The sequence below is a fragment of the Boleophthalmus pectinirostris genome, unplaced genomic scaffold (genome assembly GCF_026225935.1).
Source record: "Boleophthalmus pectinirostris isolate CB_2022bp ecotype Guang Dong unplaced genomic scaffold, ASM2622593v1 HiC_scaffold_17, whole genome shotgun sequence".
In the NCBI taxonomy this organism is placed as follows: domain Eukaryota; kingdom Metazoa; phylum Chordata; class Actinopteri; order Gobiiformes; family Gobiidae; genus Boleophthalmus; species Boleophthalmus pectinirostris.
Genome location: NW_026571115.1, coordinates 22,544,941 through 22,571,797, shown reverse-complemented (window position 1 = coordinate 22,571,797; position 26,857 = coordinate 22,544,941). Strand labels below are relative to the sequence as shown.

General features: G+C 39.7%; 4 protein-coding genes across 5 annotated transcripts; 3 read left to right on the top strand and 1 right to left on the bottom strand.

Moving 5' to 3' along the window:
* Positions 1-459: 459 nt before the first annotated feature.
* Positions 460-2,346, bottom strand: LOC110172826 (cytochrome c oxidase assembly factor 3 homolog, mitochondrial). The gene is made up of 2 exons (XM_020938765.2): positions 2,154-2,346; positions 460-931 (listed from the first exon to the last, which is right to left on the bottom strand). Exons 1-2 carry the CDS (start codon positions 2,311-2,313, stop codon positions 825-827), a joined length of 267 nt encoding a protein of 88 aa, XP_020794424.1. The 5' UTR covers positions 2,314-2,346; the 3' UTR covers positions 460-824.
* Positions 2,347-2,598: 252 nt separating this feature from the next.
* On the top strand, positions 2,599-6,471 carry rpain (RPA interacting protein). Its single transcript, XM_020938551.2, has 7 exons — positions 2,599-2,742; positions 2,844-3,038; positions 5,631-5,703; positions 5,787-5,904; positions 5,988-6,051; positions 6,144-6,284; positions 6,373-6,471. Exons 1-7 carry the CDS (start codon positions 2,671-2,673, stop codon positions 6,400-6,402), a joined length of 693 nt encoding a protein of 230 aa, XP_020794210.1. The 5' UTR covers positions 2,599-2,670; the 3' UTR covers positions 6,403-6,471.
* A 547-nt stretch (positions 6,472-7,018) lies between these two features.
* Positions 7,019-14,545, top strand: LOC110171790 (26S proteasome non-ATPase regulatory subunit 11A-like). 2 transcript variants are annotated; one of them, XM_020937585.2, is made up of 13 exons: positions 7,019-7,253; positions 7,709-7,810; positions 8,083-8,279; positions 8,948-9,005; positions 9,082-9,276; positions 10,377-10,521; positions 11,449-11,509; positions 11,796-11,858; positions 11,930-12,055; positions 12,671-12,706; positions 12,786-12,837; positions 12,921-13,066; positions 13,665-14,545. In XM_020937585.2, the coding sequence occupies exons 1-12, from the start codon at positions 7,163-7,165 to the stop codon at positions 13,061-13,063; spliced, it is 1,269 nt and encodes a 422-aa protein (XP_020793244.1). In that variant the 5' UTR covers positions 7,019-7,162; the 3' UTR covers positions 13,064-13,066; positions 13,665-14,545. The 2 variants fall into 2 exon arrangements, with proteins under 2 accessions (XP_020793244.1, XP_020793236.1); XM_020937577.2 differs by having other exon boundaries at positions 7,021-7,253; positions 13,631-14,545.
* Positions 14,546-15,237: 692 nt separating this feature from the next.
* LOC110171376 (homeobox protein Dlx3b-like) lies at positions 15,238-25,605 on the top strand. Its single transcript, XM_020937083.2, has 3 exons — positions 15,238-16,105; positions 20,931-21,115; positions 23,485-25,605. Exons 1-3 carry the CDS (start codon positions 15,607-15,609, stop codon positions 23,929-23,931), a joined length of 1,131 nt encoding a protein of 376 aa, XP_020792742.2. The 5' UTR covers positions 15,238-15,606; the 3' UTR covers positions 23,932-25,605.
* The last annotated feature ends 1,252 nt before the right edge of the window (positions 25,606-26,857 follow it).

Below are 26,857 nucleotides of genomic sequence, written 5' to 3'. Positions count from 1 at the left end.
GCAGATGATGGCCACATCTTTCAGGTGCTTGTTTTCAAGACAAATGCGTACTAGCCTCACATGTGATGGACATAGGCAAAACTGTTTTTAGCATAACCTTTAAAAAGTTCAGAAAGAAAGAAAGTTATTATCTGTAAGTCTCTGGTTTGTGGGAAAAATGTGTCATCCCACTGAATGGTCAGATCAAATTGGAAATGAGTTTCTAACCCTGCTGTGAGCACACATGATTTAAATTGAACCGGTTAATATTGTCAGAATACCTCAATTTATGCTTTCATTATTTCAATAACTGAAGGGGACTAGGGACATCACAGTTGCTGCTGAGAGCCTGAGATGTTGCAACCAAGAGTGTGGAGCCCATTGGGATTTCTGTTTAGATAATCATATTGAAAAACAAAATAAAAATGTAAGCAAGCTTTTACATACATTTTTAATACATCAACAATGAAACTGTTATCATCAGTTAACTTAATATTTATTGGAACATGTTTACTTCACATGTAGATAACATATTAAGATGAAACATATTTTGTTTACATACACCATCAAACTTGTATCAGCATCGGGACAATTTTATCTCTCAAAATAATCTTAAAAAATGAATAATGAGTCTGGACAGTGCAACTTCCCTACAAGGGTTTTAATATTTACATCCTGTATTAATAACTGTACTAAATAATTTGTCTATATGTACTATTAAGAATTCACTGTTTTTCCTATTCTTCATTCTTAAACTTCTCCTTGGCTTGGAGCGTACTGCAGTTCAACACAGTAGATGCAAGTTGTCGGTCTCAGCCTCCAGAACAGTCCCATGTTGAGTGGGACTACGAGTTTGCCCCAGTGCGAGGCCCTTGTATGAAATGGATCCGTGCTTCATCATCTATTTCATCCATGATCTTCTCCTGTTTAACAGAATAAATGGTGTAGCTGACTGAATACCACATTACATTAAGGAAGAACACGTGACATACACCTTTTCAAACTTCTCTATCTAAGTTTTAGTCAGTCATATGCTTACTGTCAATATTAGTCCACCTTTCAATTCATATTTACATGTACATCTTATATTTCAGATGGACATAATATACTTTTTATACAACCCTATTATGTGATGTTTAACAAAGGGAAAAAGAATAAGATAAATTAAGCAAACATTTTATTCAGCATAGTTTTAAACATAATGGAACACGCCTATAGCCTATCCAAACTAAAGTGCCATTTGCATAGCAGTCAGTAATGTTGTTTTCGCATGAAGGTCCTTTACAAATGATGTTGTGTTTCTTGTATACAACACAATCCTGGATGAAACGGACCACTAATAGACCATCACTATTGCTGCAAGGCTCACAGACAACTTGCAGAATGTCTCTCCGCACCCTTCACACCCCATTTTATATTTGCTGTCTTAACCCTCTCCAGGCAGGCGTTGCAGATTTGCAACAGCTAAATGCCAATTACCTCCAAATCCATATTTTATTAGCTTTTTTTACTCAGGAGCCTTTTTTCCCATCCATGCTGATAACATGGACGATGTAGACTGTGCAAGAATGGCTACACACAAACGACCTGCCAGAAGTGCATAGTACTTTTGTTGTTTACAAAGGATAAAAATTGTTTCTTGGAGTACAACATGAAAAAGTGATGTTGATCTGCAAATGTAAAGCACTGTTACACTGTGCTTTTTGTTTTCATTGTTATGAAAAGTGGTATACACATAAAGTTAGCATTCATATCATTTTCAATCTTCAGTGTTAATTTACCACACCGGACCAATGCTGCAAATCTGCAACATCCCAGAACGCATTGGATGTGAAGGTCTCTCTCTCAAAAAAAAAGTCAGGATTGTATATTACTACCCCATATGATCATTTTCCCCAAATATCTGATTTTTTCCTGTTACTAAAATTTAATTTGAGCCTGAGAGGGTTAAAGTCTATGGGTCAATACAAATAAAGTAAATAAAATCATATAGGCACACGTATAACCTACTGATACAGCACACATTATACAATTAAATTTACAGCAAGTCTGATCTTCTGTCTGACTTAAAAATTACGAGATTTGCAATGATGTATTGTATATTTTAATATGATCTCTTATTGTTTTTGATTAGTGTCAGTGATGGTGCGATGGTAAATGGCACTGAAGGATACATATTGAGATGACAAACGCTCCAATTGTGAGGCCAGTCAGGAGGTTACGCCGCCGTATTCGACCCGCATTTTGCTGCCAGTAATCGAGTTGCTTTCGGTGGGTTAAAAGTTGTTTCTGTGCCGCTGTTAGGGCTGACTTCTGCGGTCCTTGCTCCGCCATGTCTTGTTTAGATAACCCTCAGCGTGACCTACGAACTGATAGAGATGTTTTGTTGGAAATGCTGCCATCGTCTGGTAAGGCGTGGGTTGGTTTTGAAAAATTCCTGTGTTACTTTTTTTTTTTTTTTTTTGTCTATGACTTAAATTTGCTACTGACCTACTAATAAACGCATCTCATGTATTTTAAATAATACAGTAATGAAATAAACAGAAAAGGAAAATCAGAATACAGATATTGAACTACAATACCCATAATGCAACTCACATCCACTTCCGGAGCGTGGGGTTAAAAGCTGGAATGTTTTGGTTTTTGCCGCTTTCATGTTCTGAGAAGAAGCTAGCTGACTGATTTGTGCCAATGGATACTTTATTTAGACACCGATCGCTCTATAAAGCCACCACCCCACCATGGAAAGAAACGTACCGAAAGGTAAGGAAGAGGTTATTAATGTTTGGCACTGCTAAAACTTTTTGGTAGCGATTTTAAGCTAGTATAATGATGTGTGTTGTGTCTCCCTTGCCTTTTGTCAGCGCTGTGTGGACAGACTGAAGAACAGCAGGTCCAAACTGCTGGAGCGGTACCGACAGATGGGGGAGGGTCCGCAGCCTAAGGCCTTCGGAGGGTCAATTATCGTCCAGGAGGTGATGGAGGAGGAATGGAGCGCTCTGCAGGCAGAAAACCAGCACAGACTGCCCTCTCTGTGGGGCTCCAGCAACATGACAGAGGTTTGTCTGCCTCAAGACTAGGGCTGGATGATTAAGAAGTTGCCAGTACGATACATACCTCGATACATAGGCCACGATATGAAAAGCACCCATTTTACTCAAAACTGTGAAAATGTCAACACAATTGTGGTTCTTACACAAATTAATTTAGTAAAATATATCTAAAGAATACTGTTGACAATATATCAATACAGCAGCCCACTATACTGATAAGTTTTTATTTATATAGCACTTTTCACAGACTTATATCACAAAGACTATTTACAGAGCATTATTCATTCACTCCATACCTGGGGATGGTAAGCTACTATTGTAGCCACAGCTGCCCTGGGGCAGACTGACAGAAGCGCCGCTGCCAATCTGCGCCATCTGCCCCTCCGACCGTCACTCACGCACACACCACATTCATACTAGGCAATGTGGGTGAAGTGTCTTGCCTAAGGACACAATGACATTTTGTTGTGACTGGTGCCCCACTGCTGATTTTCCCAGTGGTTTCCCAACCAGACCCGGCCCTGCTGCGCTTCTGACATCTGACGGGATCGGGCTTTGACAAGCTGGTGTGACCACATACTGATACTGTATTAGCACATTAAACTATACAATATTTTGAAATGTTTGCACAATCCTACTCAAGACTTCAAAACAGTGTTTAAAATTAACATGTAAAGACAAATGCTATAGCATCTAGAGGACAGCAATCTAATGTAGGTCACATTACATCCATGCAAGGAGCACTGTGCAACTTTTCTGGTGCAGGGTGACCTGCTTGTCTCCATGGAGGTGTTACTGATTGCTTTCCCTGGAATGTTCTGTTGTATGACATCAAACATATCCATCTAGCATTTATTAATTACAGGTCTTTCTATTGTTCAAAAATACAATAATTTGTTCTGTGAATAAGGTTTCCTCTCCACAGATCTGAAATGTAATGTAAAGTAGTGCTGTAACCTGCTTGTCTCCCTTGTGATGGATATATTTAATTTATACTGTGGAACATTATAAACAACGCAATAATGTTTCCCTGGACACAAGCAGGTGGCGGACCCTCAACTAGAAATGTTATGTGGTGCATCTTTACGCCTAAATGAGTTGTAGACGTATCAGTTCGAGTACAAATCAGTTATCATTTCAACCAGGGGTCGGCAATCCGCGGCTCCAGAGCCGCATGCGGCTCTTCAGCACTCCCCTAGTGGCTCCCTGGAGCTTTTTCAAATATGAGTGAAAATGGAAAAGGAATGATTTTTTTGGTTGTTGTTTTAATATGGTTTCTTTAGGGGTAAAACCCTCGTTCATCTCTAGTCATGGATTGATCCATCAGCTGTGTGTGCAAATGCAAACACATGAAAAATGTTTCAGCAGAACAAATAGATGAGCTGAAGCGGAGGGTGGTGTCCTGTGCCTCCACCTGAGAAGCGCTTTCCCCAAAAAAGAAAAAAAAAAAAACAGGTGCGCAGACGGACGCTCAGAATAACATATAACGAACCAAACGGGATTCGCGCTTCTGTCCGGATGCTTTGCACCCCCTTGGAACCAGCCACGGTCGAGCACGGAGGACCAGAGCAGACCGCTGGACCTGTGGTCCACAGCGCATTCTTGCTTTTCCCACACGGAACCAGCGCACAGATGACGGCACTGAAGCACTCGGACCCAGTCCTTTGCGCCCTGGTCTTGCTCGCCCCCGTCTGGAACCAGGACATGGAGGACGAAGCCTCCGGACAATCTGACCAACACTGGACCCACAGCTCTGTCTTGAGGAGCTGCACACTGACTGCTCCCATGTGTTTAGCGCTGCTGCCCGAGTTCAGAGCTTCTGCTCCGGGTTTATTTTATGAGTGCTCCTATGCACGATCAGAAGAAATGCGACTGCTGCTCTGAATGCTTCCATCATCATGGTCAAAGCAACAGGTAAACGTCGGTCACACTTTCAGTGCGTCAGCTCCTAAAACTCTGTTTATCTCAGTTTACACGCAAACGTGAAACCGGAGTTTTCCAAAATCTCCACTCTAGCCGGAGTTTTTAGAAAGATTCGTTTTCAGAGGCGAATTAACGTGTAAACGATGTGTACAAACTCAGGGAAATGTGTCCGTTTTAAAAATACCCCTGTACGTGTAAACGGGGCCTAAATGACAAAGGAATAAACACTAACCACCTGATTTCAGTGGCTACAGACGGCGCAGAGTATGAGAGGGTCGCAAAAGGGGTTTGTGTAATCATGAATGCTTATTTTGTATTTGTAGCCTACTTAGTCATTTTGATAGTAGGCTTATATAGATAATATACTGACAGCCTATGTTGCCTTCATATTAGGCTTATATAAGGCTTTTCATTTTGTGCGGCTCCAGGCAGGTATGGTTTTTGTTTTTTTGGGCCAATATAGTTCTTTGAGCATTTTGGGTTGCCGACCCCTGATTTCAACCCACTGAAATATTTAACTTCATAAAACTCTGAGCCATTTTTCTTTTAGTGACACTATATTCTCGCATCCAATCTCACATACTTTAGCATTGTCAAGGACAAAAATGTTAACTGAATTATTTTTTCTAGGACTCTATAAACAATATGGGCAGATTTTTATTTTAATCTCCACAGATGTTTGGTGTCACAAAGGAATATGATGAATTGGCAGTACTTGAAGAAATCCAGCAGGAGCTTTTGTCTCATGGTAGTAATAAATTATATTACAATACATTGGCCCCATGTTGACTCAAGAAATAAGGCACAATTTCTGTGTGAATAATCTTACAGAAATGTCTATAATTGAAGAATTTGAGAAAAATCAACAGTTCGAACAGCAATATATATCATCTATGGTGGAAGGAATGGACGAAGACATGGATCACATAATTTGTCCTGTTTGTCATGTGTAAGTTCATATTGAGGGAGGGAAATTTTCTGTTTTTATCATAACTCATTCACAGAATTATAATTTGATCTCTTTTCTTCCAGGAATAATTTGACTGTAAATAATCTTTTTATTTCCTGTCCTTGTGGCGTGTATATTAATACTAAGGTAAATTTATTCATTTTATTTGCCTCATTGTTATTTAACATAAATGGCTTTGAGTTTTAAATTGATAATCTTTGAAAACCTTTCTACTGCAGAGTCGTAATATCAGTCCAGAAGTTCTAAAAGACCTGCTGGAATCCCAGATTTCTGAGCACATGGAGGAGTGCTTTCACAATCCCATTTTCTCTATGGCATCTAATGGAGACAGTCCTCCTAACCTGATGATCAGCTGCCAGGTAACTAGAGCAATCTTTGACATTATCAAACAAATGTTTTACACATTCTTACTTGTTAACAATGCTTTTTGTTTTTTCTTTCATACAGGCTTGTGACTATTTGTCTGTTGTCCTATAAGAATCTATTTATGTGTTTTTAATTGCATATTTTAAGTCTGTAGTATAAAATAAAGATTATTTATTTTTATCCACTTCTTATTTTCTAAGCAGCAATGAATAAGAAACAATTTAGCTGGATACCTACATAGATAAAGGTATTCTGCTATTGAATATTATGCATGCATATAATGGGGCTTTTGGATTTGTATTTATTCACCTCACACCTGGTGATGATGGTAAGCTACTTGAGTAGCTGTGGCTGCCCCGGAGTAGACTAATGGAAGTGGGGCTGCCAATCTGTGCCATCAGCCCCTCTGATAACCACTAATCACTTGCACACAACATGAAGCTGAAGTGTCGTGCCCAAGTACACAACAACAACCATAAATAAGTTACTCATTAAAATATGTACATTTGCTTTGAGCCTTTGAAGTGAGCCTGTTTTTGTTGCCGTTTATTATAAATGATATAATCTAGTCTAAAAGACTATAGATATTTGAATGTTATATAAACTAAAGTATGTGACTGACTTAAGAGTAAACTTACATTTGCTGGAGCCTGCGCAGTCAAAGTGAACAGTTTACCTCAGATGACTCTGGGCATTAAAATTCTGCAGACATACAGTGTGTGCCAGAGCCAGTGTGTGAACTGAACGGAAGAGGCAGAAATAGCTCTTGGTTGCCTGTAGAGGACGGCATTGACCAGAGCTATGTGAGCGGAGGAGCGCAGGAGCCAGAGCGGACTGACTGCGGAGTGGAGCGGCGGGACGCGCAGGGAAGATGGCAGCCGCGGCTGTGGCTGAATTTCAGAGAGCACAGTCTCTTATTGGAACTGACCGGAATGCCTCTATTGACATCCTCCACTCCATAGGTATGTGCCGATGACAAGGATGGTACAGAGGCCTCTGTAGACAGACACGCACACATCTGGCTTTTGTTAGCAGCTAAGCTAAGCTAAGTTGCGTGCGGGAGCCCGATGTTTGTGCAGTGAGTCAGCAGCAGTTTGTAGCCGCTAACAACACCGGCTAGCTTCAAGGCTAACGACCACAGCTCATTCATCTGACAGCAACTTGGTGACAGCTCAGCTAGCTGCCTTTAGCATGGAAAGTGTGTTGCTAACAGGAAAGCCGTGTCCATCGTGTTGTAGGGATATAATTTGATAATGTAATAAGATTTGATTGTTCGGTGCGTTGTTACTTGGCGTACGATTACTTTGTGCCATGATCATTCACGTGACGCATCCGCTGACAAGACCCAGTTTGACATTTAGCAGTGGTCCAGGTTTTGCTTACTGCTAAACTCTGACTTTTCTATTTGTGTGTTCAGTGAAGCGGGACATCCATGACAGTGATGAGGAGGCAGTGCGGATTAAAGAGCAGAGCATCCTGGAGCTTGGAGGATTGCTAGCCAAGACGGGACAGGCAGCAGGTAACTGGGGTTAATTAGGGTTAAAAAGAAAGAGAAAAGCATTATAACGTCACAATGTCATAGTTACTGAAAACATACTACTAAAAAGTTTTTCTACCTACATTTGGAAGCTATTAGTTTAATACAGTAAACATTTGTAACAAAGTTCATTTTGGAGTTTATAATAAGTAAGTTGTGCAAACAACAGAATGCGCATTAAAATGTTTATTTAAATGCTCAGTTGTTCATATCTGTTTCAACCATAATGAGCCTTGACTTTGTCTCCCCTCCAGAGCTTGGTGGTCTCCTTAAATATGTGCGGCCATTCCTCAACTCCATCTCTAAGGCCAAGGCGGCGCGGCTGGTGCGCTCCCTCCTTGACATGTTCCTGGATATGGAGGCTGCCACAGGACAGGAAGTGGACCTGTGCCTGGAGTGCATTGAGTGGGCCAAAGCTGAGAAGAGAACCTTCCTCCGACAGGCACTGGAGGTGAGGGGTCACAGGAGTTACACCAGGATTTAATCCACAATTGAGCAGTTCATGTAATTTCACCTAGAACAGATCCAGCATTGTAAGTAGTCCAGTAATCCACTATATTAATTTATGAAAAGAAGAGGCCCTAATTTGACTTTCTATAAGAAAATCCCCATCAGTCTGTTGGTACTTTGCAGGTACTTTGCAACTGGGGTGTGATGCTAACTGTAGGCATGCTCTGTATGAAGCTCTGTTACTCAAATTGGACTTTAACCTGAGCTTTGTTTTAACACAATCTGACCATAAAGAGCTGACATAATTGAAACTACAACAGGTGAACCTATTTGTGCTGTTGAAACAAGTCCCTTTCAAATAACATTAGGTAGCATAACCAACAGTTACCACACTCACTATTTTAGTTGAAAATCACCTTAACTGGGCCATGTGTTGTTTCAGACATGAAACAGATATATGTAGAACACCCCCAGAATGATGTCTCTGCAAAGTGATCAATATCCCTCAGTTATTTATTTAATCGAAAGCCTGGAGTATTCATATGGAATTAGATTAAATTTTCATTTTGTATTTTACTACAAGTAGTAGGAACACAATAAACACAAACAATTTATACAGTTTATTTTCCTATTTTGCATTTATTGTTTCTGTTTCTTTTGTTTCCTAAGGCCAGACTCATCTCACTGTATTTTGACACAAAGTGCTACCAGGAGGCTTTACTCTTGGGTAAGTGTTTGGGTAACTATTTTTTATAAAACTGACAATCCCACACAAACCCTACTGCCATGATGTGTTTTTGCAGGCTCCCAGTTGCTGCAGGAGTTGAAGAAGTTGGATGACAAGGCTCTGCTGGTGGAGGTGCAGCTCCTAGAGAGTAAGACGTACCACGCACTCAGTAACCTGCCCAAAGCTCGCGCCGCCCTCACCTCAGCCCGGACCACCGCCAACGCCATCTACTGCCCCCCCAAACTACAAGCAGCTCTTGACATGCAGTCAGGTATGGAGCCAGTGCCATGTGTCCGTCAACTAGGAGCATTTTGATACAACGCAGAGCAGAATGACTCTAAATTGTTAAAAAGCTATTGGAAATCTAGACACTACAAATGATAATCCCAGTATAATCCCTCATTCCTCCAGGAGTGGTTCAGTGTAGAGAAGGTTTCAACGGTGGTCATTGGGACTATTGTGTATTGCCAGTCATGCTGAAGCTGAGACAGCCAATACACAATAGAAACATAACGACCCGTAATGTTAGTTAGTAAAATAAGGGCTGGGCAGTTTCACCCTAAAACTCCTCCCTTTGGGGCTGGGCTTTGTTAACTCAGAGTAGGATATATCTAAGGGCCTCTAATCAGTACTATCAAATTGAAAAGGGCTTTTGGATGGAAGCTGAAACATCAATTAGTGTGTGCTTGTGCGTGTGTGTATGTGGTGGAGGGGGGAGTGGAATCACGTGATGACAAACCAACTTTGATCTTTTAGCTGAGTGCTTCCTTCATGGGTCAGTTGTAGGAGAGGGTCAGACCTGTGTCCAGAGATGGTTTTATAAAAGGACACGGTGATGCTGTGGGGATCATCCAGCATCAGTGCCAATGCTAATGATTGCAACGCTTTGTAAAATTATGATGCACAAATAATTTTGTATGTATGTGTATGTCTCCCACCTGCTTGTGACTAAGTGCTCACAGTTCAATTAGATTCTATGTCCTTTTCTGGGAAACTAAAGTAAATACAGTTTCAAACTTCCACCAAACATTACTTCCTCAAACTGTCTCCCCTTATGGCTTCTTGTTGCTCTCCTCGCCTCTGAGCTGAGTTTCACATTGTTTCACGTTGTTTTTTATAAATGTCAAATTGAATGTGACAAGATGCGTATGCACATTTCTGACCTGATTTTGCGCATATGGAGGCTCCAGGTGACCACAGTTGAAACCTCTGCATTCGAAACTACAAAGCATGAACAAGAGTGACCTTGAACTTGAAGAACCAAGGACCAACCAAGTCCAAACATAGTTTACAAATTCATTAATTAATCTGTTATAGCATACAATAAAACATTTTTCTACACTCATTTATCTTGTTGTTTGTCATGATCAGGTGTAATCCATGCAGCTGAGGAGAAGGACTGGAAAACTGCGTACTCTTATTTCTACGAAGCCTTCGAGGGATATGACTCCATTGATAACCCCCGAGCCATCACAGCCCTCAAGTACATGCTGCTGTGTAAAATCATGCTCAACATGTGAGTGTAAACACAAATCACAACATCAAACACAGTACTTGATTCAGAATTAATTATGGGCCAGTTTGATACAGTGATACATTTGATTAGTGAACACCTTGACTATTCTGCTCTGCCTTCCCAGTAACATCAAATTGAGCTTTCTAGCATGTTATAATGTTGCTCCCTTATCAAAAACACGCCTGAAGAGGTTTTAGATGTCATCCATGCATTTTTCAGCGCTATTCTTACCCTCCTTATAGTTAGTCATAATATTCTGTCCAGTGCTCAGCTCACAAGCTTATGTCATCCATGCTCCCACAATTCTTCATAAATGTACCAAAGCATGATACAAAACTATACACAACAACTCGACGAAGTTGATGCGATGTGCAGTAGTTTCAATAGTGGGATGCTCACTGATTGTGTTAGTGCTTTGAAGGGGAATTGACTTAGCATTGAGAGCAAATGGAGGGGTAGACTCAGAGCATCAAAAACAAAAGTGAACTTATAAAACTTGAAAATGCTATAGACACTGAAAACGATGCATTAACATAACAATGAAAGGTAATTGCTTGCACATAAAATATTTAGATTCACCATGTTACCCCAATACCCCATAGATATAAAATATCCCCTCTTTAAATGATACTCACAGCGTTTTTGTTATTTCTTTTTATTTAAATTATCTTTCTTTTTATGCTGTTTCATCTTGGTTAACACATGTGCAGGCGTGAACAGTCAATAAGAAATCTGAATTCACATCAGATTTTGCTCTTTACATGGCATCATAGTTGCGTACATGTAAAGAAACTGACAGTGTCTAAGCCTTTGTGTATTTTGCCTTCTTATTGTACATCCATGTGTGTACTAGATGTGCTAAAATTAGTCAAGTGTAGGTGGGAGCTTGTTTCTCGGGGACTTAACTGTGTGATTTGTGTGTTTCAGGCCTGAGGACGTACAAGCGCTCATCAGTGGAAAGCTGGCTCTGCGCTACGCTGGCAGACAGGTAGTGCTTTCAAAAAGGGCACACAGAGAATGGGGCAATGCAAAAAATATCAGTACTGAATATTGTTATCAAGCATCAATATCAGCCAAAAATCATAACGATATCAGCTGACACAGATACTGGAACTGATATATCGCCCACAGCAACTACTAGAGTACTCAGAATGCCAATAACATCTTGGGGTGGTACTTGCTGAGAAAAAATTTGAAAACCACTTATTTAGTCATTTTTGGAGAGTTGATCATTATTAGGTTTTAAGAAACTGAATTTTTTTTCTTCTCCTCAGACAGACTCCCTCAAATGTGTAGCACTGGCCAGCAAAAAACGGTCCCTGGCAGACTTCGAAAAGGTTGGTACTGTGTGTAATAACCATCAATATTAGGTCTTGGTTTAGAGCTCTGTGTTTTTTTTCTGATGCAGGCATTAACAGATTACAAAGCAGAGCTGAGAGACGACCCCATCATCAGTACACACCTGACCAAACTGTACGACAAGCTGCTGGAGCAGAACCTGATCAGAGTCATCGAGCCCTTCTCAAGAGTGCAGGTACATAATCTCTTATCATAAAAGTGTGTAGAGAAAACAACTTAAACAAGCCTGGTCATTAAGGAGAAAATGTTAAGTTTGTTTAGTGGTATTGCCCTCTTTCTGGTGTTGCCCAGTCGTCATTGGGCATCAACTGCTAGTCTTCTGTCAGTGAAGGCATTTTACTGGACCAGAAGTCAGACTTTGAAGGAAAAATGTTACTATTCTCATTGCTGATTAAAATCTTGAAATCGAGATTTGACAATTTGAAGAAAAAAATTGTTGGCCATAGTTTAAGAAAAGCATATATAAAGGAAGGAATAGAGCTGGGTGTTTGCTGTGGATACAATTTGACTGTGGAAGTGGTTAATGGATTTAAAACTCTTCTACCTATTGCATAACAGTGTCAGGAAATTTTAAATGTGTCATTTCTGAGCACTCAGAAAAGACAACTTTGTAAATGGCTGACAAAAAAAAGTGTGAATGCAGCAAAATAAAATGTTAAATGTTTCTTTGCATGTCGTTAATCATGCACTCCCAACCGTCGCTCTCCTGTGTGCATTCTGTGATCACTGTTGACATGTCTTTTAACCTTGAATGCATAAGCTTAATGTTTGTGCTTGTTTGTTCTCCCAGATATCACACATCTCTTCCCTCATCAAGCTTTCTAAGGTACCACAAATCAGTTGTGTCATAATTGGTAATACTGAGCAGCAGTAAAACTTGTACTGTTTAACTTTTGCTGTTTTAGGGAGATGTGGAACGGAAATTATCACAGATGATTTTAGACCAAAAATTTCATGGTAAGTTTTTTTTTTTTTTGCTGCCCATGTGCACTCAATAGATCTAAAACTGTGAATCTTAGTCTTACTTTATACCTTGTCAGGTATTCTGGACCAAGGGGAAGGCGTGCTGATCGTGTTTGAAGAACCAGTCGTGGACAAAACATATGAGGCAGCTCTGGAGACCATTCAGAACATGAGTAAAGTGGTGGACTCACTGTACAACAAAGCTAAGAAGCTCTCATAGGAGGTAGTGCTTTCAATCGTACCAAGTCCAATCAGTAATCATAACTCATAAATCTTGTTTAGAATGTACTCATGAAATTGTGCCATTGTGTCAACAAAATGCAGTCTTGTGCATTGTGTTTTTTATTTTCAACCAAATAAAGGTTGAAATAAAATACAGAGGCTGAAGGCTTCTAGTTCAATGAAAATCAGAAATTGTTTGTCTCTTAAAATCTGCATATTCCCACACATGATTCTGAGAATCAGAATGTGATTACAAATTGTGATGGAACTATTTCAATAGTCAACTAGTGCTTTTTCCAGTGAATTTTGCAGCTCTGCTGTCCTAATGTAGACATTCATACTGGATCATGTTAATACTTAGTTGAAGGCTTTCTTATCATTATGGTCTGGACTATATCTACTTTACTCTCAATTCAATACTTTTTTTCACAGTTCTATATTATAGTCTCACACATACACAAGTGTATACTGTCATTTGACATATTTTATGTATGCCAATCTTTACGTTCACAAATAGCTGGGTATTTGAATCATCTAAATGTGAGTCTCTCTTGTGTTGCTGCAGTGCCTGAACCAACCAGTCCTCCTGTTCTCTGCAGTGTGGGCCAGTTGGATCTATGCTGAGTGACCGCTCACTGGAACACTGAAAAAGGAAAGGGGGCCAGGGGACGATCACAAACACTGTCCAGCCCAGCAGGCAAAGAAGACCCATGGATGCAGCAGCCAAGTCTGCGGGAGTGTGGGCTCCCCTTTCCTCCCACTGCTGTCCTCCACCCCCATCTTGTCCCACTGTCTCCTCCTCACAGTCTAACTGAGGTGACGCGCACAGTGCCTCCTTATGGACAAACATGAGCACTGCAGATGTGTCTAAATGGGACACACCACCTATTTTTCCCAATAGTTTCCCTCCCTTCTCTGCGCTGGCCATCAGGGAATATTGTAATATACCAGTAAAGATGCATATTCACTTCAGTACTTCTACATATGTAATATAAAGAATCATGCTAAGTCTGCTGCAGTTGTCTTAAAAAGGGTTTACAAGTTGGCTAATTGTCAAATCAGCTAGTTCAAATTGCCAACTTTAAGAGATTGTTAAAAATTACCTACCTTCAGCCATGACTTTTGACGTCCATATGAATACAAATTGTTTTTCATTGCATTCTGGGAAATTCTGGACAAGTCTCGGGACCACACCATGAAGATCTTGCAGCCTGAATGTCCACTCGTTTGTATATACTGTAATTATCAAGTTCCTTTCTTGTACACAGCTGTTTTTTTAATAAATCAAAAACAGTAATGCTTGAGAAGTGTTGGTCACACCAAGTGCTTTTGATGCTTAACTGTGGACTAATCATGGGATCACCGGCTTGTGAGGACAATGGCCAAGTTGCACTGAAAGTTTTTTGTCAATTTCCAGTAATTATTTTGAAAGGACTAACCAGTTTACCTTCAATAAAAAGTATAAACAGAATTAAAACAATTCATGAAACAGTGTTTTTACTGCATGTACTGGCATAGCTTTTATTGATAATATTGTATTTAAATATGTGAGATCTGGGTCAGGAAGAGGAACGTGTGTCCTCACTTTAACATGGAAGTGAATGTGTTTCCTCCTCTACCTGACTGAAGAAGCCTCAGTAGGACTGGCACAGTGCCATTCTGAAACCAACAAACCAGGCTCCACATCATCTTCCATTCAGCTAAAACTGTCTGCTACACAAGTAAAAAAAAAAAAAAAAAAAAAAACTCACTGGGAAACTACTTTGCGAGCACTGAAATGATGTGGTTCACACTTCTGAAGGATATATTGTGCAGAGGTTTAGGCTGCTGCTGTTGTCCAGAAAGTGGATTGGGAAATTTCGAAGTCATATTAGTATCAACACCGACTATAGGCCCACTGGAGGATTTTTTTTAATACATGATGCAACCTATGTTAATCCAGATCCAGATCTAATTTGCTAAAAATGTTAGAGGTACTATTTTGGCAAATAATGTGGGCCCTATTGTGAACTGAAGTTGACTGTTTACCTCATATTACCTCGGGGTGTTTTAATGAAGCCAAAACAGCCTATTTCCTCTTTTGTTTTTGCCTGCCGTTGATTGAGATAGGCCTAGGCACACTCATATCCTTGACTCATATCCGTGGCGTGTCAAACTTACTCAGGTTAACCCCCCAGGCTGAGCGTAAACTTTACAGCGGGCTTTCTGTGGCCCGCGGCGTGGGTGAAGCATAAGACCAGGTAAACACAGGTAAAGCTCAGAAGCATCGAAGTTCAGCTAAACAACTGTGGCACATGGTTCATTTGGACAAACTGACAGGAACTATCCCAACACAACAGTATGTATAACTATTGTTTTGATTGAAAAGAAAAGAGTTGAGGTGGGCTTATAGCCAATACAGTGACTGAAGTCTGGGGCATGTTGCCAAGACTCTGGAGGAGGCGTAGTGGAGGTTTGTGTGGGAAGAAGCGGGGAGCCAGACAGGCGACAGTGAGCGCTGCGTTGGCCTCGGGGCAGAGGTAGGGAGAAGGGCGACAGCCAATGAGAAGGAGCCGTGCACTCCCTCTCTCCTGGTCGGCCTGGTTCGGCTTGGCGCGCCCTGTAATTAGGAGCTCCAGTTGGGCTGGGCGACGCCACCGTGGACAGCGTCGAGGCGCTTTGGGAACTCATCCACACTGTGCCGTACTCGGTACAACTCCAGAGCGCAGCAACATGAATGGCCAAGCGTCACCTGTGTACGAGGAGAAGAAGCCCTCACTACCTGAGCTCGGAAGCTCCATCTCGGGCTCTGCAAAAGAATCCTCTTCGGCACAAGAGTCCTCATCGGCGGATTTCTACAGCAGCCAGAGCGCTCAGGATTTCTACTCCAGCGCGCAACAGGCATACACAGCCCAGCACATGAACCCATACGCGTACCACCACTACAACCTGAACGGCATGGCTGCAGGTACCGGGTACCCCGTGGGCAAGACAGAGTACCCGTACCCCCACACAGCTTACAGGGAGCACAGTGCGTTCAGCAGAGACATACAGGAGAGCGGTGAGTACACGACCGACCACTTGCACAGTTACATTCATAGACTTATGGAAATTAACATTAAATCAAGTTTGGCACAAGAATGAGTCAGAGCGCACTGACCACCTGAGGCTTCTTGTCAGAGCTCATGTCTCGCCAAACTGGGGTAAGTCGGTAATTGTATGGGAGTTTTACGCACAGTATAGGCTGCAGACTGCTACGTAGGCCTAATTGTATGTTAGGTCTTGTGCTTCAACAGAAGTCATCTTTATTAAGTTCCCATTGGATCAAACTGTAATTCGTGCCCGTTTCACGTTTACTCTGTTATTGTTTTGCAAGCACAACATATGTCATATGTTATTTTGAATCTCACAAATCCATGTTCACTGCCCTATAATATTTGCAAATTATAAGCAATGCTAAGATGACCCTTAAAACCTTTAAAATGTTTGACCTAATGTTGTGTTTGGTGTTATTTGCACAGGAGGAATCCTGTAGACAAGTGGTTCCCAAACTCTTTTTAGTTGTATATTTCCAGACACTTTTGATGGTCTGTTGTGCATCTGCTTAAATACACAGAAGGATGTCTGTGGACGCTGTACACAACATAGGCCTAGTTATAATATTATTTTTTAATTCAATTTCTTAAAAATAAAATAAAATCTTTTCCCTCCCCCTAAATCTCTCCTTACGTATCCTCTTCACTGTTGTTTGGACGTACTGATAGTTTGAGAACCACTAATGTTGTGTATTTACTTACCTTTTGATGTTATGCTGTGGTAAACCATAACCCTTTCCTTCTTTGTTACTACTTGATGCTGTTTTGAGCATTTTGAGCAGATTTACCAACTTTAATAGTAGCAGCAATTGTTTTAAGCCTTATTTAAACTGCCACACTCTCACTGTATTGTTGTGCCCCCTGGTGGTACATGTAGCCTGTGCTTTCATGGATTTATCTCACCTTAAACTGAGATGACATTAGCTGCTATGGAAGACAAAAATCTGGCAACCCAAGGCAACAAGCTAATTTAGTTTCTCATTGTTTAAATGTTTTGAGGACCTAAATAAAACACAACACTTTTTTCCCCAATTATGTATACAATTATTTATGTATGTATACAATTGTTGTCAGTAAAATCTATTATTTTCAATACTCAGAGAACAGTTAGGCTAATGGCAATTATTAAATTGGTCAGTTGTACACATTTCTAACATTCCTACTAACTTTAAATCATCAGTTACTTTTTTTTTGTCTATACATAAGTTTGGCAAAGACGTCCAGCCATTTAAACAGCCCAAACAAACATTTGACTGAATATCTGATGTATAAGTTTATAATGGAAATAGACGTGGCTTCCAAAGCACAATAATGCTCAGATCAGTGTTTGCAGGTACCAGCGGGAGTGGAGCATGATTATTTAAAATACATAACACAGTTACAAGCTAAGAAGAATTTCAAGCTTTTTAAATAAAACGATGCAAAAAGACAACCCCATTCAACAAAAACACAACTCTCAGAATAATTTAGATGAGTAACCACAACATTATAACAGGTAAAAAAATAAATTCTATAAATAAAATCACTATTAAGCCCCTACAAACTGCATTTGAAGAACTCTTTGCAGTGTCACTGATTTAAAGCCACTGTAACTTTTTCTAGTGTAGGGTTCTATTACTTTGCCGATAGTGTACAGTATTAAACGAAACTATCTCCGTGGCGATGAGCAGATAATGCATACAGGCTGAGATAAGGTCAGATCCGTGGAGAAGTGATGTCCCTCACAGTTTAGAATGCATGTTTCTTCAGTGTATTTTTGAGTAATAAAACAGCTGTAATTGAGTAAATGTGAGCAAAATAAGCTTAATGCTATACTTCAGAATATTCCAGGCAAAGCAAAAACAGGTGTTGGATAGTAATAGGCCTATATATCATGCTGATATTTTGACTTTTTACCATACTGGCAGTCCTTAAATCTGCAGCATGATCCGATATGTTGTTTGGGCCAAACAGCTGCATAAAGAAGACACAAAACATTATCTGAACACTTCAGTGCCAAACGTGCACAGCAAAAATGTGATTACGCTGTTCTTCTGTAGGTCTGTGGTTAAAAAGATTGAGAAAGAGTTTGTAGTACAATTAAATTACGTAACATGCTGAAAATAATAAAAATGGACCCTACCCGTACATATCAGCTCAAAAATATTGCAGAGCTTATTGGCCATCGGTTGCTCTGGATTCTAAACAATCAGTATCAGGCATGAAAAAAAAAATCTAGTGTCTAGTGTCGGACCCCCTAACAAAAAGTTACATAGTGCACCTTTAAGCACTGATAACATTGCCATGTGCAGCTCTGTACATAGAGAAGGAAGTGAGAATACACATGTTTATTCTTGAATAGTTCCTTGTTAGAAAGTAGAGTGACTAGCAGAGCATGTGTAAATGTTTTTGTGTAGATAATTAGGTCATAGCATTTAGGTGACCGCCATTTAAAGATGCATTGTGTCACTTTTCTGGAGTAGAGGCTTGTTTCTACGGATCTACAGTATTATTGCTCTGCCTGGAAAGTTCCACAGTGTGACATTAAATAGCTCTACCTTAGATTTATTCAATTACAGTGGCTTTATTGCTGAAAAATGTGAGCGGGGTCGCCTCTCCGCAGAGCTGACCTGTAACTTGGCCTGGTTTGGTCTTCATGAAGATAAATTGTAATACCATACTGTGAAATATTCCAGACAAAGCAATAACATCCCCACGGATAAAAGCATTTGACGGACCCTCCACCAGAAAAGTTTCACGATGCACCTTTAAAGTTCATTTGAGGACTTTTTCTTCCCTCATGACATAAACAATGTTCTATAAGACCATGTATTTAGAAAAAAGTTTATGCCTATGAATTTTTAAAAAGAATTACAAAAGATGATATTTTATTTGCATATTTCTATTTTCTGTGTCAAATTGGGTGAGCATGTGTAAAGTGAACGTCTCTAAACCAGCTCGGCGACTGTTTTGTGAAATTCCTGTGAGCAGTGGAGTTGGAAAGGGCCTGGGGGACTTTGGCCTGTAGCCACGAAACATCAGGTGTCACGGCATGTCAGTCAGCCTTGGCCTTTGAATCATCTAACAGCGACGGCTCCTTATCACGCAATGCTCCTCCAGGCCCCGCCCACCTCCTCCTGCACGCCACGCCGCTCACAGTAAACAGTAAACAGCAAACAAGTGCCTCCTGATAGCACGCTCTCCATAAAGATAGGAGGTGTGCAGGTTAGATATACACACCGTGCATGTGGGCTGGGGCACTGTCAGCTATGCTCTTACTTTTGAAATTTAACTATTTATTTATTTTATTTTTTAAATGAACTCTCTTGAAATGAATACATGTTAGTTTAAAGGATTCATATTACTCTATTTTCTGATTTTTGTTGTGTTGTTTCCTCATCACAAATCTACCTCGAGTTGTGTTTTGTTTCATTCACATGTTTAAAATACAAACCATGCATATTTAGAGTGCTTCTCTCAAACTGAAAAAAACCTCAATTCCACCTTGTGATGTCATGTGGTAATACAGAAAGTGCTCCATTGTGTTTTTAAACTCCAAACACCTTCACTAGAATCATTTGGTTGAATTCAGTCCTGGAAAAAACAATGTCTAGTGAATAAAAGGTAAAAGGAGCTGTTAACTTGGAAAATACCACTTCATACTTCACAAGGTGGAACTGAGTATTTTGAGCTTTAAAGATATGGATACACTAATAATAAAGGATTACTCAAATATATGTGAATGAACCAAAATACAAGTACAGGTATGTTTTGAGGAGGTAATAATGTTCTAAGATGCTCACAAGAGTCAATTTTGCATAATATAGGACCTTTAAATAAAAGCATTAGACAGGAAGCAAATCTTCGTTACTTGAAATGTCAGACATCTCTTTACAGTACAGCACCAGTAGGTAGTTGAAGTCCCAGTTAAGATCCCAAGTGGGCGTAGGGTTTAGGAGCGGCCCTGCAGGCTACATGAAAAGCACCTATAAATCTCTGTCTGTGCTCGACTGTGGGACGCTCAGACCTAAATTATAAGCTCCCAGTGCTGGCGGAATTTCTTTGAAATTTTGGGGTTGCAGCAGCCACCGCTATTTTTGTCCTACAACTTCACACAAAGTGGTCTTTTGAAGCCCTGCGCAAACTCACAGTAAAAAAAAAATAAACGTTATTTCTGGAGTTTGGAGTTAGCATATTTAAAGCATAGCGCACCCCTCCATGAGTGACAGTAAAAATAATACGTGTTAGAGTATTGAATTTGAATGAGGCAAAAATGTAGATCTGTTTTGTAGATCTAAATGCTCAGGACAATAACATTTCAAATTGTCTTTTTACTGTTGATCAAGCTGTTTGTATCAACAATATTGTGACTAAAATTATTTTGTTGTAAATTTGCCAACACGAGTGAGATGTTCATAGAAATGTCACAGTTTATACATATAACCTTCTTGTCTCATATAATATCACTTATTTATATTATCATTTATTTATGTATTTACATGATTTAATCAGTGTGTCAGCAGTTTCAATAAGAATATCAAACATAACATAAAGATGCTTCACAATAATTAACATTAGCTAGATTTCATCTGATGCCCTAGATTTTTTTTTACTTGTACATATACATTTATATAATTATGTCTTATTTGACACCAGTCTCTTGCAGCTTTTACTACTATTACCATTTATATTGTTGCTCTTTGTTATTGTATTATATTGTGATATGTGTCCAAATAAGTTTAAGACAACAACAGACATGTCACTTCATGTTAGTAGACATTAAAGATCTTCTTTCCTGATTCTTGTGCCCAGTGAAAGAGGAGCCGGATATGGAGGTGCGGATGGTGAATGGGAAGCCCAAGAAGGTGAGGAAGCCACGGACCATCTACTCCAGTTACCAGCTGGCCGTGCTCCAGAGGCGCTTCCAGACCGCACAGTACCTGGCTCTACCGGAGCGAGCGGAGCTGGCCGCACAGCTGGGGCTCACACAGACACAGGTACGCTTCTCTGTGCACTGCTGACCACCACACGGACGAGACGGGGCAATGTAACAACAGCTAAACATGTACTGTGTCATATTAAAGTACATTTTAATGTGGAACAGACTTGGTAACTGCTCTACATATTTGAATATTTGGACACAAACACCTCCCAGTTAGATTTAGTCTCAGTTTAATGGCAGTTTTGATGTCTTTCATGTTTGAACACTGTCTAACTCACAAAGACAATGCAAAATATTTTAGACACAATGATCAAATATACATGTATGAAGTTAATTGTTTTTGTGATGTAATTTAAACATTTCATGAATATTTGAAATAATACAAATTGAGTCATCTAATCATAATAACATCTTATACTGGCACTCGTGGTATGCCATTGTTTGTTTTTCTTTCTTTTTAACACTTTCTACATTTTATAATACATACAGACAACATCAAATATATGTAGCAAAACTAATATATTTTTAAATATTATAATTTAATTTATATTCAAATCTTCAAAGTAGTGCTTTGTTGAAAAATATTTAGTAAAGTTATTATTTTCTTTGCTACATAATTCCATATATCTTGCTATATATATTTGATGTCTTACATATCAAATGTAGAAAAGTAGTAAAACTTCAAAAACTGTATGTATATATGTATGTATGTATAATGAGTACTTTGACTGCAATTAACCTTCACTTCAAACTAATTAAGACTTTAGATTCAAGACTATATGTCTATAATTACATGGTTATATAACGCACTCACAGAATAATATAAAATCTGCTCAGCTAAAGTAACGATCCGTTTGATGAGTTGTTGGACAATTCATGGGTCTGTTCTGTGCGGCTAAATTACATGTACTACTGCAGTAATTCTAGAATAGAAAATGAACGTGAAGCGTGGATGAAGTGTAAATCCACACGGTGCCTAAGTGTGGTGAGGGAGTAGTTTACACAGCACACTCTGCAGATTTACTGTGGTGTGAATGATCCGCTCAGGTGATAACAGATACAGCCTCGTGCCACTGGGTTTTCTGCTCCACACCTGTAATTTATGGCTGGCTGTTCCACTTGACTTCCACGTGTTAACTCCAGAAACAACAGCCTTCACATTACAATGCAGGCCCATATTTGTATTGTCTATGAGAGTGCTTTCTCACAATAACAGCACTAATATATCATTATCTCTTTGTCAGCGGCATAAGGCATTTAATCTTGCATTTGAAATGATGGCGTTAAAGTCAATAGCAGATTTTCATTGAGGAAGGAAGTGTGTGAAACAGAAAATGGCGGCAATTGTAATCTAATCTATGTATTTAAAGTAAATGTGAATTTCATCACTTTTTAACCCGAAAACCCGAAATAATGTTATTCTGGTCATTATTACCATTATATCATTACCATTACAATAAAAGTATAATGTTAATCAAAGATATTGAATTATTGTGAAATTACCAGAGGAAACAGTTATTTTCGTATCAATTATTAATCACAAGATTCAGCTGGGTCTATTTTTAAGGAGAAGTATTATGGAAAATTGATTTATTTATTCATTTTAGCTTTCTACCATGTTATAATCATGTTTCCTCATCAAAAACAAGTCTAAAGCGGTCTTAAATATCATCCATGTATGTTTGAGTAATTTAGTGATCTCTCCTGAGCCCTATTTAAACCTAGCCAGGCTGGCACCATCTAGGGCCTCCGCTCAATTTCATTTCTCTCCAGTGACTAGGTCAAGAATCGGAATACACTAGACCGTTCGCAAAAACCGCGGAAGTGCGACGACTCCCGAGATCGACGACTTAAAGCCGGAACAAAGAGAATGTTTGATGAATTTTATCAAGGGGAAAGACATTATTGCCCTTCCTTCAGAATTTGGGAAAAGCTCAATATACCAGTTAACCCGGTTAGTGGCACATTACATATGTCACACAGCAATTGGTTAAATGAAAAAAAGTACCCTTCTACCATCAACTGAATGAATCCTAATGCTGCGAGGTCAGACGGTTTTTTACAAAGTGAAACCGGCTGATGAATCAGGTTAATTTAAACCCTCCACACGTCAATTCTCCATAAATATACAAAAGCATGATACAAAATTCTGCAACTTCACAAATCTAATGTGATTTGCAATAGTTTCATTAGCGGGATGCTGATTTTGTTGTTACGGTGTCCAGAAGAATGAGTGACAACACAGGCTCAGACTCAGAGCTTCAAAAACAAAACTGAAACTTATAAAACTTGTTAGTAAGAAAAATTTAATACCCCCTTGTTAATGTTAGTTTCATTTAGTTATGTGATCATTTTTATCTTAACAATGATAAAAGAGACATCAGGTTATTACATTAAGCTTAATATTTTTGTCTGTTGTTGTAGGTGAAAATTTGGTTCCAGAATCGCCGCTCTAAGTTTAAGAAGCTCTACAAGAATGGCGAGTTCCCCCTGGGAGACATGCCTCTGGAACACAGCCCCGAAGCCAGTGACTCCATGGCCTGCAACTCGCCTCCCTCTCCTGCAGTGTGGGACAACAACAGCAACAACAACAACAACAACAGCAATACAATCAGCAGTAGCAACAGCAGCACAAACAGCGGGGGCGGAGCTAAGAATAACAGCGTGTTGGATCCCACCAGCAGGGGGCAGCCTCCCTTTCAGCCGCCGTTGGAGTCTCCAGCTCCGTACATGGGCGAGTACAGCCATCCGAACTGGTACCAGCAGGCGGGGGTGCAGATAGGCATGGGTCAGCCAGGAACGATGCACCTCAGCCCGGCGTCCTCAGCGGCGACGTCGGCCTCTCAGAGCGTGGTGGGTGCTGTTTACTGACTTGAGATGGAGGAGGCAACCAAAGGCATTAAAAACTGATAAAGGATTCTATTTTTTGTTTTATATTTAATATTTTAAAACAGCATATTTATATAGTTTGCCTTTTTCTACTACTGAGATTTTGTAGATGGACTCACTCACTCTAAGCCCGCGATAAAAAGCAAAGGGCAATGAAAGACTGAAAATTACTGTACCAAAGATAACTGTGCCTTCCAATCATAGACTGTATAAAGTGCACACAAACACCAGGATCACGTAGAGCGGGTTAATACAAACATTTTAAGACCAAAATGACAAGGCTCACTGCAGCAGTTACAGAGACAGGAGTGTCAATGTAAAGTCAACTGGAGCCAGAGTCAGTGGAGCCGGAAGCGCCCCCACAATCACTTCCTATTTGGAATGCAGCGGCTTGTAGGTTGTGATTTATATATTATACAGTTTATGCTTCCAATACACCTTAGCATACAAGTACAGCTATTGTTTACTGTAGCATAAGACAAGTAGGCTACTTGTTCTGTCTCTTTCTCACACCGGGGCATTTGTATGTGAATATATTTCCCTGTATTTATTTAAACTTTTAAGGGTGCTCAAACACAACTGTAATTTATATTAGAGGGGGCATGTGAGGCTTTTGCCCCTGGGCCCTTAAATTTCATTGGACGGGCCTGAGTGCAAATATTATGTTAGTTACATAATTTCCAAATGAACACACTTTTTCCTCTTTTAACAGCTTCACAGAAACACGTTTAACCTGTTCAACAAACTAGTTTAATAGCAGTAGCTTTGTGAGAGAGCGAAGATGCTTCTTGGGGTTAAGCCAGGCCATGTCACGATTAAATACATTTATTGACTTCTGAATTGGTTCTACTTAAATGTAATATCAGTTCGCAAAACAGGATCCAACGTGCCTCTGCTTTATAGAAAAATACTCTTCTGGAATCAAAAGACCATGTGACATGTGGATTTTCAACTCTAAATATTGATTAAAAACATTATTTAAAACATGTTTATGTTTGACTGATATTTGGCTGTCGTGTCCAGATTTCCAGATTGCTCCATGCATTTGTTTCATTTGGGAGTTGAGATTGTTGTTGAGCACAAGTTTAATTAACAACAAGTGTTTTTGATTTTAAAGTTAAATTGCCACTTTATTTTGTCAAAACTGGGGTAGCTAAGTTTCAATTTGCGAAAGGAGGAAGTATCGAAATCTACTTGTTCCCAGCTCGCGCAAGCTCTTTGGCACATCGCTAGTATTCACATGCATATATTTTCTGGTGCGTGCACAGCTTTAGAGCAGCTTTTAAATGGCGAGAGGAAGCAGGAGTGGACCGCCAGTGCACAGTCAATCAGTTCTCTCTTGTGTTATATTGTTTTTTTATGGCAGTAAAATGGCTTCAACAACCTGTATGGATATATGCAAAAGGAAAAGCCAAAAAGACATCACACAACTCAAAAAATGTAGTGGGCACCATGTTAAACTACAGAGAAACAAGCAGTTTTTCCAGCTTGTTTGGCCTCTACAAGTACAATGAAATATCACATTGATACTGTAACATCGCATTAAAACCAGGTTTAACATTTGCAATAGTTGAGAACCACTGCGATAACTTGTATTGTGTGAAGTAGAAAATTGTACATATTGTATTGTATTAGCAAAAGTGTACTCAGGTCTTCTTTATTTACAAGTGCCTTGATGGAGTTGGTGGTGAAAATAAAAGGTTGACTCTGCTGGTGTCTTCTTGCCTTCTTGTGCGGTGACTCATGGCAGGTAGGTTGCACCCATCTGGTCCAGAGCAGACAGCGGCAGACTGTTTGGAGACACAGTGCAGTAATAACACACGCGGCTCTCCGGCGCTTTCATGTGGCCTACAGTGGGAGAGGAGAGGAGTGTGTGCATGACAAACAAACCTTCACCCAAAAGAGACACCGTGACAACTCAGACAAACACCCTGTTGCTACAAATACTCGAAAGGATCAGATTGCATCAGGTAAAATCATATCAGAGCACATTTTTATTCAGGCCAGCTTTAAAATACCTTTGCATTTTGCAGTTAGGTTTTATAACTCTTGACTTATGTATTCTATTTAGCACTTCCAGTTACACAGAGAATGATGTCTATCGCCCTCTACTGGCAACACTGGAATTGAATTATGTTTAAATGCTATAAGCAGCACTGCAAATACTAAGACGACACCAATAGAAATGTGAGTTCAGTTGCTTGTTGGTACTTCAGCCAAGAGTTGTGTTGTTTGTAAAAACTGTTGCGAACAAGACTGGATCAAAATACTAACTCGAACCACAGGGTGTCAGTAAGGAGATAACATAATGGTGTATCACAATAATTTATTGCAGGGTGTTTGTTGCAAACAAACAGCAAAAAATATTTAACTGTTACAGAAAATGTAACAGCTTTTCTCACCTGGGATCACAGCATTTAGTTCTTTAATCAGAAATCCATGCTGTCACAGTACCCTCTGTATTTCGGTTTTCATTTGAAAAAGTCCAAAAGGGCATCTACTGTGATGCCATATAAAAACAGTTTACTTTCACTGGGTGAAGTGATCAAGGTATAACTTCAACCATAAATAACTGTGGACAAGGCATTTTCACACTGCTCTTGATGTGTCCGTTAGTGCAAATTTCCTTAACATGTTTTTGACACATGTCAGAAAAGCCTGGGCCCGTTTAGAGGTGTCCTGCTCCAGGCGTTCACAGGAGCTCAGGTTTATAAAAGACACATCCACCGCTCACTTATCTCTGAGAATGATATCCAATCTCAAGTGTAAGGATGTAATATTGGTATATGGTCAGGATATGGTTATTAACAAGTCATTTTCAGTTTATTAATTAACTCATTCTAAGTTACTCTGCAGGACTAATCTCAGCAGCACTGTAGATGACTTATAGCTATAAAATAAGACATCT

Bases quoted from the DNA above. Each gene is read 5' to 3' on its own strand.
- LOC110172826 (XM_020938765.2), bottom strand. From the start codon at position 2,313: ATGGCGGAGCAAGGACCGCAGAAGTCAGCCCTAACAGCGGCACAGAAA. The intron at 932-2,153 runs GTATCCTTCAGT...TGTGGTATTCAG, and splicing joins AGCGTTTGTCATCTCAATAT to TCAGCTACACCATTTATTCT.
- rpain (XM_020938551.2), top strand. From the start codon at position 2,671: ATGGATACTTTATTTAGACACCGATCGCTCTATAAAGCCACCACCCCA. The intron at 2,743-2,843 runs GTAAGGAAGAGG...GCCTTTTGTCAG, and splicing joins GGAAAGAAACGTACCGAAAG to CGCTGTGTGGACAGACTGAA. The intron at 6,052-6,143 runs GTAAATTTATTC...TTTCTACTGCAG, and splicing joins GCGTGTATATTAATACTAAG to AGTCGTAATATCAGTCCAGA.
- LOC110171790 (XM_020937585.2), top strand. From the start codon at position 7,163: ATGGCAGCCGCGGCTGTGGCTGAATTTCAGAGAGCACAGTCTCTTATT. The intron at 7,811-8,082 runs GTAACTGGGGTT...TCTCCCCTCCAG, and splicing joins CAAGACGGGACAGGCAGCAG to AGCTTGGTGGTCTCCTTAAA. The intron at 12,838-12,920 runs GTAAGTTTTTTT...ATACCTTGTCAG, and splicing joins TTTAGACCAAAAATTTCATG to GTATTCTGGACCAAGGGGAA.
- LOC110171376 (XM_020937083.2), top strand. From the start codon at position 15,607: ATGAGAAGGAGCCGTGCACTCCCTCTCTCCTGGTCGGCCTGGTTCGGC. The intron at 16,106-20,930 runs GTGAGTACACGA...TCTTGTGCCCAG, and splicing joins CAGAGACATACAGGAGAGCG to TGAAAGAGGAGCCGGATATG. The intron at 21,116-23,484 runs GTACGCTTCTCT...CTGTTGTTGTAG, and splicing joins TGGGGCTCACACAGACACAG to GTGAAAATTTGGTTCCAGAA.